Here is a 16363-nt window from a genome sequence, read left to right as displayed (position 1 = left end):
AATCGCAAAAATTGATACTTATTCTTTTAGGGAATCGGACGATCTATAAAAAAGGTCTCTTATGATTTTTCGCTTATTAGTCTAGTCAACAAGTGCCTTTTTGGTCAACTTTTTACTTTAGTTTTTTCTTGCTGTATGATCATTTTCCTTGGAGTTACAGCTCGTAAAAAATCACCCAAAAATTTAGAATTTTTTTATATCCTTTAATTTTTGTAACTAGTGTATTATTTATTACACAGGTCCACAAAAAAAAAGTGGTCTATGTTGGGTGTGCGACAAAGATTTTAGACGTATTTTTACCGCTGAACACGAATCTGAAGTCAAAAATGGGGGTCAAACTGCAAAAAACGGAGAAAAATAAAAAAAAAACCGATAAAATCCATGATCTAATAGTATTTTCAGTATGTTATGATCAAATTGCAGTTCTGCTTTGTTTCTCTCTATAGCATCCATCAGTGATTTGCAAATATGTTTATTTACCACTAATTGTGTCTTATTGAAGTCTTTTATTGAATGAATTTTGTCTTTGATATAAAATAAAACGTCAGGGCATTGAATCGGTACATTTACCGGCAAAGACCTGTTACCACAGAGTGTTTGGATTACGATGACAACTGCCCTTTAACGGGATGTGTAGAATGATTTGCTAGTCAACATTTCGTGGTATTGAAGCCAGCAAAGACACGCTGTTTTGCAGGGAAGCAACAAAATATGAGAATAATGCCGTAGTGTGTCCAACCACGAGTTGATATTGTCCTCGTCAAAGCCGGAAAGCCCTCATACTTAGGCCTGGGGAGGTATGAGGGTTATCACTCCTAGGGCGGCTGACCCTGCGATCGATGAAATTTCATATTCTTCTGTATCAGGTGTGCAACAACCAGTTGCAAACTTTATAGAAGGTTCAGAAGATGATTCGTCCTGATGAAAAAGTTCCTTCGAGCAGTGAAGAAGAGTACAGGCCGATCGGTGAAGAGAAAAAGCCAGAAAAATACGACCAAAAACATCTAAATGATTTATTTAGAGAAGCTAAACTCTCAAAAGAAGCGGCTGAAATTTTGGCTTCGAGTATGAAAAGAAAAAATCTTCTGACACAAGGTACTAAAGTTTCATTTTATCGGAATCGAGAGGAGGCATTCCGTCAATATTTTGAAAAAGAGAAAGATTTGCATTATTGCACTGATGCGAAAGGACTTGTGGATGAATTAAAGCTAAATTTATAAAAGCCTAAAGATTGGTTATTAATTGATTCATCTCAATGCAGTCTTAAGGCAGTTCTTCTTCACAACACCAACAAGTTTGTGCCTTTACCTTTAGCTCACTCAACTGTAGTTAAAGAAGAGTACACAAATCTAGAAATTGTTCTGGAAAAAATTAAGTATGAAGAACATAAATGGCAAGTATGTGGTAATTTGAAGATTTTGTCCATGATCCTGGGACAACAATCTGGATTCACGAAGTATCCATGCTATTTGTGTTAATTAAAGGTTAAATTATAGGTTAACCCTATACTGGTCAACGTATGAGCGTGACGCCGCGCTCACATATTTCTTTTATTACATCTTCAATATTTACTATAACTATTCAAAAAAATTTGACTTTGTTTCTTGAACATTTTAGAATATATTAATAATTTTTTCAAACATCTTCGAAAACGTTAAATTGCTGAAAAAAAATTTCTTAAAAAAAATTTGCGGGGTTTTCCTCATCGCTTGCTCAGAGTCGTAAGTAGTTTTTTATCCGCGGCTTTGCCTAAAACACCTCTAGTCTCTGCCTATCAAACGTGTATAAATTGGCTACACTGTACACTCTAAAAGTATTGTGGCAAATCCCTCATCATTTGATCAAAGTCGTTAGGTCACGTTTGTTGACCAGTCTAGGGTTAAGGATAACTAAGGTTATGTTCAGAAATTGAAAAAAAAAAATTAAAATTAATTTATTATTTAATATTTCCACATCGTGCATTTAATTTTTTAATGCTCAAATTTTCAATACTATGTATCTGTACTAGCTGTTACCCACCCGCTCCGCTGGGCACTTAGAATTGTATTTAGAATTGAATAGAATTGTATTTTTAGATCTAGACTTGAAATTTATTTGGAGTATTGTTTTGACTTACACAGATTCCAAATTTTATCGGATTGGCCTGTACCTTTTATTCATGTGATTATTCTAGCTAATATTTATTGTAACTTTCAATGTGCAATCACTATAACATTCCCGTGGCTATCTTTTAAAAATGAATAATTATTGACATGAAGAAAAAAATATTTAAATTGGTTAACCTTGAAGGCCATCCCTGTAATTTCCTGTTCCTCTTAAGATTCTATCAAATTTTATATCTGTAGGAACTGTATTTGAAGAATATGAATTTTTTGACAATTATCACTCCCGCACTCCGATGTTAGGGAGGAATTTCGTAAGATCCTATTCGAGATGATTTCTACATTATAAATAAAAGGTTCCAACAAAACTTCCAGTCCATAGAAACGATTGTTTGAAAATGAGAGATTTTCATTGTTAATGCCCCCGCAATCCTTTTTGGGGTTAGAATTCGAGAAAATCTATTCTCAGCTGAACTTGACATTATCCACGAAGATTCCTACTAAATTTGGAGACTGCAGAAGTTACAGTTTGGAAATTAACATTTTAGATTTTAACACACCTACCCCTGCAATCCCTATCGGAAGCCCTGTTTAAAAATATTGATTGAAAAGAATTGAAAATGATGAAATTTGAATTCTTTTCAATAATTTCAATTCTTTTGTTTGTATATATAGATATAGAGTTTGCATGGAGTGACCGCTTTTCAATTCTTTTCAATCAGTATTTTTAACCAGGGAGTAGAATTTTTTGAAATCCGTTTTGAGATATATCCTCGTGAAAAATAAAAGATTCCTACCAAATTTACAGCTTTTAGAAGCTATATTTTAGAAATTAAGATTTTTTATTATTAACTCACCCCCGTGATCCTTATTAGGGGTGGTTCGTCGTTAAATCCGCTATTAGATAATTTTTGTATCACAAATATAAAAAAGAAAACTCCTACCAAATTTGGCGACAATAGGAGCTATAGCTTGGAAAATAAAAATTTTAATAGTTAACACCCACCTCCGCAAACTCCTGTAAGGTAAGCTATCGTAAAATTCGCTCGTATATTATTTTTACATCTCTCACAAAAAATTCCTACCCAATTCGGAGCCTATAGAGCTATAGTTTAAAATCGGGAATTTTTCATTGTTAACCCCCCCTCAATCTTTTTCGGGGTGGGATATCGTAAAATTCGTTTATAAATTATTTCTACATCATATATAGAAAATAGCTACCAAATTTGGAGCATATAGGACCTATAGCTTGGAAATTAAAAATTTTCATTGTTAACACCCACCCCCGAAATCCATATTGGAAGTAAATTGTCATAAAATCCGCTCTTAGATCATTTCTACCTCACATATAGCAGATTCTTACCAAATTTAGAGTATATAAGAGCTACACCTCAGAAATTTAAAATTTTCATTGTTAACACCCACCCCCGCAACTCCCTGTGGGGTGAGCTATCGTAAAATTTGTTCATAAATTATTTTTACATCACTTAAAGAATATTCCTACCAAATTTGGAGTCTGTAAGAGTTATAGCTTAAAAATTAAAAATTTTCATTGTTAATACCCACCCAATATATATATCGAAGGGGTCGATTCCAACTATTGATCGATTTGACATGGAATGACCCAATTAAGAAGAAAGTTGAATTCAAACAGCATGACTGGCAAATATTTATCAATTTCTTACGTTTTGAGGTATAAAAATGGCTGTAAATTCATTAAATATTGGTCAGAGAACTTTTTTTTACGGGTCAGTCTTTTTTTTCTCCCTACTTTGTGCGGTTTGCTCAAAAAAATTAAAAAAAAAACTATTCATTCAAAAAACTGAACTTTGATGACTCCTACAGGCGAACTAGTGCGAGTTACACAAAAAAACACCAAAGCAATTTCGAAGAACGTGAAATTCCCCACAAGGCCTATCAAACTGATTCACAATATTGTAAAAGGTGGCTAAGCATTAGGAATTTGAAAAAAAAAAAAATTTTTTTTTGTATGCAGTTTATATGGGAAAACTTTAAATTTAAATTGTAAGTACTTAAAATTGATATTAAGAGCTCAAACTTGATGAGAATTTTTTTTTTATACGTAAATTCATATTTTGCCTGAGCACAGAAAAAAAAATTTTTGGCGGAAATGAATCACCCTAATATATATATATATTATATACTAGCTGACCCGGCAAACGTTGTTTTGCCATGTGAATAATTTCTAGAGAATTTCTAGTGTAGAAAAAAAATTACTTACTTATTGGAAGTGTATAAGGATGTGGAATATGAGTGAAAAAGGCCTGGAGCACTGTGAACGATGAGGGAATGTTGTTTAAAAATAATAAAACACCAAACATTAATTGTTTTAATTTATTAAAAGTAATAATTATTTATATAATTAATTAATTACATAATATTAATCTCTTAATGCTGCAGCGTGAACAATATTTTTTGGTAGCCCGTCTTTAGCTAATACAAACAAACTTGATGGTTTACCCACTCGAGAGCATGCAACGTATAATTGTCCGTGTGAAAAACATGGTGTGCTCAAATCTAAGCCATAAACAGACATTGTTTGGCCTTGGGATTTATTAATAGTCATTGCAAATGCCAATCTAATCGGAAATTGAATACGCTTAAATTGAATTGGCAAATCTGTGGGTATAATAGGTATTCGTGGTATCAATATATTTTCACCTCGAAACTTGCCATTTAAAATGGTGCCTTCGATAACGTTTTTCATTAATTTTTTAATGACTAATCGCGTACCGTTGCATAGCCGGGGCGGATTCAAATTACGAAGCAAAATAATTGGAGATCCAACCTTCAATTGTGAGTTATGTGGTGGCATGCCTGGGAAATCTAGTGAGTTCAAAAACTCTGTTGGAAAATTTACAGCTTCAGTGTCATCGCAAACTGTATCAATAGATTTATATGATACCAAGTCCCCTGGCAATAACTGTTGTATCTTCAGATTTAAAATGTCAACGTCCACATTTTTTGCAGCTAACATTGCTCTTTCTGCAAGCTTCTCGAGATTTATGTAATTCATGTGTACATCGGGAAATATTTGTTCAATGAGAGCATCTTGCGAATCAATGATTGTGCAGAAATCATTTGCTAATTTTATGTATCCAGTTTCAGCTATAGTGACTTTTCCATCGCCGATATCTTAGAGTTGTTTTGAGAATGTTACTTACTTTCAGCTGTACTATTTCAACATTACGCCACAATGTCGATGATTTTAAGCAGGCGTTGATTTCATCAGCGTATGTTGAACGTGGAATGACGGGAAGTGTTTGTCTGAAGTCATCTGAAAGGACTAACAGAGTGCCACCAAATAGTTTGTCGTTGTTTTTAATATCTTTCAATGTCCTGTTCAACGCCTCAAGCGAATGTTTGTGTGCCATGGTACATTCATCCCAGATGATAATTTTACACTGTTTCAGCACTGTGGCTATGGACGATTGTTTTTTTATGTTGCACACTGCGTCAGGGTTATTTTGAATATTTAGTGGTAGCTTAAATACTGAATGAGCTGTTCTGCCTCCATCCAATAAAGTTGCCGCAATGCCCGATGATGCAACGGCCATTGCGATGCCATTATTGGATCGTATTTTGGCGAGAATTAGCGAAATAAGGAATGTCTTGCCAGTTCCACCTGGTGCATCTAAAAAGAAGAACCCACCTTGTCCTGCTGAAAATGCGAGCATAATGCGGTCGTAAATGGTTCTTTGTTCCTCATTCATTAGTGGGACATTGCGGGCAACAATCGCTGCCATTTCTACAGTACTGTACTGCAGTTCACGATTCATTTCAGTATTCATTAAATCAGATGCACCTCGATTTGGCGAATTCATACCGAAATGACTGAGTGGTAAGTTGGCAATGATAATGCAAAGATCCTCAATAGCAATCAATGCTTCATTGTACATATCGTCGCTGAATGTTATCGCTAGATCGTTACACCGTGTACGATGTTGATGCAATATATCATCAGTCATTGAATCTTTGTGATTATCCCACAATATCTCTGCTCGGGCTGGAAAACATGTAGTCAACACTATAGCGAATAGTAGACGAATTTGTATTGCTGTACAGTTCAATGCTGCTTCAGCAAGCATACATTCCCACTGATTGTCATCTTCTAGCAAGCCGAGTGCAAGGCATGCATCTTTATACGTTGTATACTGTTGCCCATTCACTTTACGTATATCTTGAAATGACAATGGGCCAGTAACATTAACCAACAATAGTCGAAGATAAAAGCACTCAGTCTGTCTTGGATTCACTGTAAATACTTGCCCCAAGGCGTTTGATTTGAATAAATTGGGGCATGTATCAACTGGTGAGCATTGCTTGCGGGGTATCCATTGTTTTGTTTGAGCCCATGTGAAATAGCGTGGTACTTGTGAATAGAGTAAAGTACATGCAAAGGCACCAAAATCATCCGCACGATTACACAATTCAAAAAGTTTAGTGAGTGTAGTTTTTGGTGGATTTATAGCACGATCAATCGCTGTCTCGTTCGTGAAATATACACGCTGACCATTTTCAAGATGAACTGCTAACTGAACAACTGCTGGATCCCGTTCATGAATTGGAAAACCAAAGATACGCCAAACAGCTTCATTGGAGCTGATGTACCGACCTATTTGGTAGAGCGTTATTTTATCGTTTTTATTTACTGGAGGAGCATTCACATTGGTATTTTCCACTCTAAACACTGCCATGTCACTGCCTTTATGGACATACTTGCAAATGTATTTGATGCTCTTCACAGAACTGCAGAACTCAACATTAATATGAGCATTGTATGTTTTTCTCAACAGGGGCGAATATGGCACGACCCAACGATTGTCAATATCAATGTCTGTGTTGCTGATGTTTTTAATAAATGATTGTCCGCCATTATCTGGATTCCTTCGACGATATATTGGATATCCGTCGACATTTATGATTGTATCGTTAGTGAAATTTTTAGGGGAATTTTTTGTACATTTTCCATCTGACATGCAAGGCGATGAACGATTAAAAGTACCGCATGGGCCATGAATCATGTTTGCTGTAACAATATCAAACAGCAATTGATCAGTAGACGGATCGGGAATTTCTGCAGAAATTATATTATCTATTTCTTCAGGATGGATTTTGTCGATTAACCAAACCAAAATGTGGGCATGAGGTAATCCTCGCTTTTGCTACTCAACCAAATACAGCCAGCAGCGTGTGGGACCGAATACATGTGATTTAGTAATAAAATTTATTAATGACTTCAGCTTTTGTCTAAACACACGTGCTGTAATGTCATGACGATGTATTGCATTTTGGCCAGGCAACAGCAAAGATGTAATCTCTGGCCATTTTGGATTACATGTGAACGTGATAAATAAACACGGTCGCCCATATTCGCGCACGAAAGTCAGAGCATGCTGTATATACTCTTGCATATGACGTGGACTGCCTACGTACTATGATGGTAGAATGACAGAGTTACCAATTTCGGCAGCGGCGGCGTTATTGACAATAGCGTCTCGCAAGTGAATGTACTCTTCCACACGTAGCTTGAGTTGATTATATCGTAAGTATCGTAGTCGTTCGCCTTCTATCTTCGCGTACATGTCGACCATGAATTGTTGACAAAGCTCTCGAAATCTTAGAATGACGTGATCCAGCCCGCGTCTAATCATCAATCTATACGCATAATAATCTTTCGAGCTAACGTTCTTGTTTGTTTCGGCTCCTGTTATAATATATTCATAAATATTAATTTAAGTTAATTGCGTTTAATAATTTAATTGTTTTGTTAAAAGTGTATTAATCAAATTCATAATAAATGAAGTACCTGATACGGGATCTCGTTGTTTAATATTTATGCTATATCCGTCTTGTCCCTTCCAGAAGATTAGCGGATATTGGAGAGCGTCATATGAACGGTGTGTATCAGCAATGAGCTGAAGATTATTATTTCTCCTACGAATCACAATTTCTCGTGCACCTGTACGATCGCCGACCATGATTCCAGCAACATCGTCAGCAACAGGTGCATTGAATCTACGAACGTGTTCTCCAGCTGGTGTTTTATCAGGATTAATAACAATAGCGTGATTATCGCTTTCTAATTTGTGCATGTGGGATTCGAATATTTTCAACAATTCATTATGCTCATTCAATAGAGCATCCAGCTCGCTGACGATGCATCTAGCAAAGAATGAATCAAGGTTATTGTAGCCACAACGTGCATTCACCCGATTGGCTAGTGCGCTTCCGGAGTCCTCGCCGCCCATAAAGTAGATTTGTAAAAATTTATGTGGTTCGTTTGGCATTGGCAGCAATGAGCCTATTTTATGATAAACTTGGCCTCTGATTTTAAATGTAGAATTGTATTGTTGACCATTTGCATTAGTATTTTGAACTATTTCTGTTGCTCCGAACGATGTCATTTGAAAGCATGAGTTGAATGTTCGAATGGACTTCAGGAACACGTTAGAATCTGGATCTGTGCCGATAAGCAAACCGTTCAATGGTTCCGGTGGTGTTTCAATTACAGGTAGTTGTACCTTCCCTGACGTGCAACACATCCCGGCTGATTCATTTTTGAATTTCAAAGCATGACAATACGGGCATTCTTTGTCCATAGCACTAATTACTACTTTTGAATGAGCATAATATTCAATAACGGGCTCATACTGGAATGCTAGACGCAGAAATGATGTAGCTACAAATGTTCGATGTGCCTGTTGGCGTTGTTGGTCATTCGCTCTGCGTCTATTGACAGTAAAACGGTGTGATTGTCGTTGTTCTAATCTCATGACTTCATTGCGTTCAGCTCGTGTATCGTCTGATTGTTCTTGACGCAATTGCGCCATTTTCACACGCGCTCCAGTATTTTCTTCCTGAACTTGTTCTACGGTTCTTTGGGCTCTTGTATTTCGAATGCTTCTAGATTTATTTGTATCACGGCTCAAATTGGCCCCTTTGCGTTTTGTTGGCATTGTTCACTGTACAATACAAAACACACAGCAGAGAGGGGAGAGCAGAGAGGGGAGAGAGAAAAGAATGCGATATGTGCTGATTTTTTTTCCTTCTTCCACGTTTTCGACTTGCCGTGTGCAGATACGTTTTTACGACTTAGTTTTTTTTTGTTATTTTTGGGGAAAACTCCTTGAGTAATTCTTGCGTTTGAAATCTACGTATATTTAATTAGCCACGACGTAGTGTGCTGATTTTGGGTTGCCGAAAAATAAAGGCAGTGCGACGATAATTAGCTGTTGCTAATTAGTTTCTCGACGAAAGCGTCATAAAGTACGACGCGTGTTTTGGTGTGATTGATAGTCGACGTGTCCGGGTTCCAAAGAATCAGCAAGTATCCTCGCCGAGGAATCCATTATTCAAGAGTCCGACGTGGAAGCCGAGAGCGACTTGGTGGCAGAACAACCCAGGAATAACTTCAGATCGACGCTGTGACCAGGGTGAGTGGCTTTGTCTCAATTGAAGTAGCTCGTGGGATTCGAATTTGTTAATTAAACAGTTAACTAAACAGTTAATTAAACAGTTGGATTGGGTTCATTAAATAATTAATTTATGTAGTATTAATTGTACTCGACACAAGTCGAGTCATAGTGTAAAAACGTCAAGGCTAAGTTGAGTCAGTCAGCAGAGATAATCCCACGAGGTATTTAGGTACCGCCATATTTTTTTTGTGTGTGTTTACGGATGTATAATTTTTATTGTTCGTTATAAGTATTATGCTGGTTGATTTTGTACTCCCGGGGTAATCGATGAGTTCGATTACCCATTGATCGAGCTTCGGGTTCGTGCGATTTACCGACGTTGAGTAAGAGGTTCGCCTACGGAGAGGGAACCCGAGAAACGGCTGCCGCGTCCGAGGCAGGCAATCGGACGTAAGTTGCCCACTCTCAGCGGAGCATTTGGGACTTAGAATAGAATTTGAACTGTGTGAGACTCAGTGACAGAGAACTGAGTGATTATTTAATTTTTTTTACTTAAGTATTTAATTTAATTATTGAGTAAATTCGACGATTGAATTTTATTATTTAAGGTTTAATTAAATTTGGCGAATAGATTATTTAAATCTTGAAATTTAATTTGGCTATTCTTAATTGAATTTTGGCGCATCGATTATTGAGTTTTACTTATTTAATTAATCGTTATTAATTAAAGCAAGCGGAGATTTATTTTTTTTTGTGTTGTTATTATTTTTAATTAATCATCATTAATTAAAGCCGGCGATTCGATTTATTTCTTTGAGTTAATAAATTGTTATTAACTGAATTTAGCGAAGATTAAATTTTTTTTGTTAATTTACTGAAATTAACTGAATTGATGCAACGATTTATGTTGTATTATCTTGCTTAATGGTATTTACTTGAGTTTAGCGAAGATTATTGTTTTATTTAGTTAATTAATTGCCGTTAGTTAATTTGAGCACAGATTGATTTTTTCTGATTCGATGGTTATTAATTTAGCTGAGCGAAAGTTTATTATTTTTTTTTTTTTGGTATTTAGCGAGTTATTATTAAGTGGATTATTATGATTAGCTCATTGTTATTATCTCGGCGACTTTGAACTTTTCCTTGTTCGGGTTGCGAACTGCGAATCGACGACAGCGTTGACGATTATTATTGATTAATTTTCCTTGCGTTTATTTTCTTGATTTGTTAATACTAACCAATCGTTTTCATTTATTGTTAATAAATTTATAATTTAATTTTCTCTATTAATTTTTTTAATTAATTGCGAATTAATTGCGAGCAATCCCGCATACTTTCCTCGTTCCTCTATAATTAAGTCGTACCCTTAAGGCCCGCCACCCGACGAAGAGAGTCCCGGACCGGAGTAGCCGGAAATCGACGTGATCGGAGCAAAGCTCCTGGCGCTCAACAACAGATAAAGCAGGTAGGCCAGATTATTTATTTCGGACTTCGTCCTCGCTAACGCACGGAGACGAAAATACCCGTTATAATATATATTAGGGTGTCCGTTATTTACCAAGTTGGCTATTTCCACTTAGGTATCGTCAAAATTATTTCTGTTTGACCTAAAATCAATTCTAGAAACAAAAAAAAATTTTTACGATGCCGCTTAACTTTGCCTAAATAACGATACTTTTCCCATTTAATTAACATGGGATTTTTGCACTTTTTAGCAACTAATTTTTATTTCACTCATTATACTTTTTAACTTACCAACAATGCTCGATTCTGCTTCTGTTATGATCTCTTTAGATGGAGAAATTTCCATATCGGCCCAAAAAATTCATCACAAAACCTTTTGTAAGGTCAAAATTTATTTTTATCGATTTTTCTCGTTATTTTGCTTAAACTACTTACTAATTAATTTTTATTTTGTATTTCATTTAAAGTTTCTTATTTTTTTCTTCCAAAAAAATAATTTTAATTAATAAATTATCTGAAGTCACACAGTGATTCTATGAAGGAATTAAGTACGGATTACACCGTGATTCTGTGAAGGAATTAAGTACGGTAATACGGTTATTACCAACACAAATTTAATAAAACAACTAGATATATTGTCGTATACGGTCGTTAAAGTAAATAAAAACGATAAATTAATTTTTAACTCACTGTCTATTCTCGTTGTTGTGGTTCTTTTAACGACAATATTTTATTTTTGGATAGTAAACGGAACAATCCTTAATTTATGTTATAATATTAAATTTTTAATTGTAAGGTTGAAGTGATTAGTGCAATGAATTGAAAGTGGAAAAATTGATCGGTATCCAACTAAAAAATATCTTTCTAACCGCGAGAGCTCCAATCTATTGAAAATCAAGAACTTTCATCATGAGTTTAGAAAAAAATTTACGAAAACCGATGTTTTTATTGGAAAACCTTACGGATGATATAAATAGTAATAAATTAGCTACTGATGAACAAGCTTTAAGGTTACTATTTTATTATACTAAAAACGTGAAAATAACAGTGTGCGATGGATGTAAAATAACTATTGAAAAAGTTAAAAGTTTTGGATATTTGCTCGTATTTTTATTTTAGATGACAAACGATGTATTTAAAAATTGTAAAAATTGCACGATGAATACAGAAATCTGCATAAAAATGCAGGTGTGTCCTCAAACCAACAAAAGAGCAAGAGTTTTCAATTAAATTATAAAGTTTATTTGACATAGCTCACGGCAGAGTTTTTGAAATGGTCAGCAATGATATAAAAACTTTTAATCGATCAACGATCAGAAAGATAATTCCATCTGAATTTTTCGGACAATCAACGAGGAAATGTAATTGATTTATCTGGTAATATCAATAAAATATTAGTCAATTAATAAATGAAACGTTCATAAAATACTTGAAAATATTTTTTCATGTGACTTAAAAATTCAATATATATTGTATTTCAAAGAAACAAGATCATGATCGCCCTACTGAAGTATCAACTTCTGATAATCCACTTGTTGTAAATGATAATCGGTCCATCGAAGTGTTAACCTCTAAAAACATTAAAGCAGCATCTTGTTATATAGAACACCAGTTGAACGATTCTGAATTATCAAGAGAAAATTCAGGTATTAGACTTGAACTCAATCATTACGTTGAATTATCTATTAAGTGCATTTATTTAACAATAAAACATAATTGATTTTCTTTCAGAAAACTATTTGCCATTGCGTTTGACAAGCGCGGGTGGATCAATGTCTAGTGGGGAAGCATTAACTTTTTCTTGATGATGATTATATAAAAGGATAAGAGATTGCTATCAAGATTAAAGTTGTTAATGATGTAGCGGAGAGAGAGAGAGCTGTACAATTGGCTCAAGAATGTATAAATATGGTAGCTAAAGATGAGAATCAAAAACAATATCTTCTCCAGGTGATAAAAAAGTATAAGAATGAATTTTCAAATGCTACTAAGGAATGCCTGACAACAAAAATAAAAGTTCAATAATTAACATATGTATTAAAATAAAATCAATAATGATTTGAATGTTAAAATTTATATTTATAACCTGTATGATTATTGACAGTTTCAAATAAAAGATCTTACACAAAATTCAAAATAAAAATTAATTAGTAAGTAGTTTAAGTAAAATAACCAGAAAAGTCTATAAAAATAAATTTTGGCCTTTTCAAAGGTTATGATATAAATTTTTGGCGCCAATTTAAAAATTTCTCCATCTAAAGGGATCATAATAGAAACAGAATCGAGTATTGTTGGTAAGTTAGGGAGTATAATGAGCGAAATAAAAATTATTTGCTGAAAAGTGCAATAATCCCATGTTAATTAAATGGAAAAAGTATCGTTATTTAGGCAGGATTAAACGGCATCGTAAAAATTTTTTTTTGTTTCTAAAATTTTTTTTAGGTCAAGCAGAAATAATTTTGACGGTACCCAAGTGGAAATAGCCAACTTGGTAAATAACGGACACCCTAATATATATATATTAGGGTGTTTCAAAAAAAAAAAAAAATTTTTTTTCTTCAATGGTGTTGAAAAGTTGAAAGTACATTCAAAAACAAAAATTTTGGTACCTATGAGAGCCTTTAGTATTGATATTAAGGTTTGCTCAATACATTTCTAATTTTCCTATTTAAATAACACGGGAAAATATTTTTTTTTATTTTAGAATTTTAATTACTTCGGAATGGCTTGTTTACGCAACATCCCAGAGAAAGGATAAATAGGAAATTTTACGCTCTACAAAAAACGTTTGAAGGTCATAGTTCCTCAGATCAACCGTTTCAAAGATATCCGCGATCAAAAATAACATTAATCAAAATTTTCATATATTTTCCAATAAAACTGCAAAAAAAATCATACTCTATATTTATATTATTTTTTTTTGGAAAATCACTTAAATTCTGTTAATATGAGACTTTAAACTTTTTTTTTGATTACTTTCTCCATACGTAACTCACAAAAAACACAAATACATAAATATAAAGGTTAAAAATATCAAATAAATGATTTTTGGGTCCCCGTGAAAAAATAAATCCTTTAGTAAAAAGTTGATGTGACGTTTTCATTGTTCTCGCTTTTCGTTGCCATAGTAATCGTTGCTATGGTAACCGTCGCCATAGAAACCGTTGCTATGGTAACCGTTGCCATAGTAACCGTTGCTATGGTAACGGTTGCTATGGCGAATTTTTTCCATGAAAATAATCATAACTTTTATTAAAAAGTTGATGTAATGTTTTCATTGTTGTCGCTTTTCGTTACTACGGTGACCTTTTTTGGCAATGGTTATCATAGCAACAGTTAAATATTAATGAGTAAAATTTGTAAAAATATTGATTAATTAAATTATCGATAATAAACATCTTGACAGAAGCGCGCAAAGCGCGTTCGATTTTCTAGTCATATTAAAAAAGTCTCAAAAATGTCGTTTTTTTAAGATCTTAAACGTGACAAAAACCAAGACTGTTTTGAAACTCTTTTAAGACACCAAAACCCAATTCCGAGAGCAGATTTTTCAAATTTGGATCTCAAATTTGTTATGAAAATTAATTTTTAGACATTTTTTAGACGATTTTGCATGTTTTTAACCACAACATTTTTGAGTACGCTCTTTTCAAATCGACTTTGAAATTGTTGAAAAATTATTATCCGACAATTTTAAGACTCTTTTAAGGAGGTATTAAGCCAAGAAAAAGACACTAATAGGTTATGGCTATTGGTTTCTTTCTCACATACTAGTGCTGCCTCTTTTTACAGACTATCGCTCACTTACTTCCACTCACGTAAAATATCGAAAGTCACTAACTTCAAACATTTCTTATAAAAAAATGAATACCGCTCGTTTGTGTTATTTTTGATAAAAAATACTTGTTATAACTTCAATTAAATATTTTCAGTTTTTCAAAAAAATCTTAAGAAAAAAATGGTTGTTATTCAATGAAATGTTTAACTTCGGTCAGGTTAGGGAATACATGTTGAATGTACGATTTTTAATTGCTAATATTTCGAAAATTAGTACCGCAAGGACTATTAAAAAACATTTATTCGTATAGAGGACACTTAAAAGTACGCGTATTCAAAAATTGAAGAATATTGTAAGAAAAGTGATTTTGTACAATACTTCCTTGAGACGCTTAAATCTTTAAAAATTTTCTTAAGACTATTTTAAGATGATTTCATAGCGACAGAGCTCCGGAAAATTATTATGGAGCGTCTTTGAATAATGTTAAAAGGATTTTAAAATGGTCTTTAAAGAATCTTAATAAAATTTTCAAAGACCAATTTAAGACGAGCTCACAGCGACAGAGCTCTGGAACATTATTGTGGAGCGTCTTAAAATAGTCTTAAGAAAATCTTAAAATAGTCTTGAGAAAATCTTAAAATAGTCCTAAAAAAATCTTTAAAAAATTTTTTAAGACTATTTTAAGATGAGCTCACAGTGACAGAGCTCCGGAAAAATTACTATAGAGCGTCTTTAAATAATCTTTAAATCATCTTAAGATAGCGTTAAAACAATTTAAAAAAAATTTTTAAAGACTATTTCAAGATGAGCTCACAGCGACAGAGCCCCGGAACATTAAAACGAAGCGTTTCAAAAAAGTCTTAAAATTGTCGGATAACAATTTTTCAACAATTTTAAAGTCAATTTGAAAAGAGCGTACTCAATAATGTTGTGGTTAAAAACTTGCAAGATCGTCTAAAAAATGTCTAAAAATTAATTTTCATAACAAATTTGAGATCTAAATTTTAAAAATCTGCTCTCGGAATTGGGTTTCGGTGTCTTAAAAGAGTCTCAAAACAATCTTGGTTTTTGTCACGTTTAAGATCTTAAAAAAACGACATTTTTGAGACTTTTTTAATATGATTTATTTTTTCACGGGGACCCAAAAATCATTTATTTGATATTTTTAACCTTTATATTTATGTATTTGTGTTTTTTTTGAGTTATGTATGGAGTAAGTAATCAAAAAAAAAGTTTAAAGTCTCAGATTAACAGAATTTAAGTGATTTTCCAAAAAAAAATAATATAAATATAGAGTATGATTTTTTTTGCAGTTTTATTGGAAAATATATGAAAATTTTGATTAATGTTAGTTTTGATCGCGGATATCTTTGAAACGGTTGATCTGAGGAACTATGACCTTCAAACGTTTTTTGTAGAGCGTAAAATTTCCTATTTATCCTCTCTCTGGGATGTTGCGTAAACAAGCCATTCCGAAGTAATTAAAATTCTAAAATAAAAAAAAATATTTTCCCGTGTTATTTAAATAGGAAAATTAGAAATGTATTGAGCAAACCTTAATATCAATACTAAAGGCTCTC

The 16363-nt window shown here is 33.5% G+C and overlaps 1 protein-coding gene and 1 long non-coding RNA gene across 2 annotated transcripts; one reads left to right on the top strand and one right to left on the bottom strand.

Annotated features, from left to right (window-relative positions):
* Positions 1 to 1702: 1702 nt before the first annotated feature.
* On the bottom strand, positions 1703 to 7147 carry LOC123259052. The gene is made up of 2 exons (XM_044719316.1): positions 5618 to 7147; positions 1703 to 1771 (listed from the first exon to the last, which is right to left on the bottom strand). Exons 1-2 carry the CDS (start codon positions 7145 to 7147, stop codon positions 1703 to 1705), a joined length of 1599 nt encoding a protein of 532 aa, XP_044575251.1.
* A 5154-nt stretch (positions 7148 to 12301) lies between these two features.
* Positions 12302 to 13034, top strand: LOC123259298. The gene is made up of 3 exons (XR_006508209.1): positions 12302 to 12382; positions 12489 to 12651; positions 12737 to 13034. It is a non-coding gene; the product is annotated as an uncharacterized LOC123259298 (long non-coding RNA).
* Positions 13035 to 16363: the final 3329 nt, after the last annotated feature.

The sequence above is a fragment of the Cotesia glomerata genome, linkage group LG2, assembly GCF_020080835.1.
Source record: "Cotesia glomerata isolate CgM1 linkage group LG2, MPM_Cglom_v2.3, whole genome shotgun sequence".
Taxonomy (NCBI): domain Eukaryota; kingdom Metazoa; phylum Arthropoda; class Insecta; order Hymenoptera; family Braconidae; genus Cotesia; species Cotesia glomerata.
The sequence above is the reverse complement of the archived record's forward strand: the minus strand, read 5'-3'. Positions and strand labels throughout refer to the sequence as shown.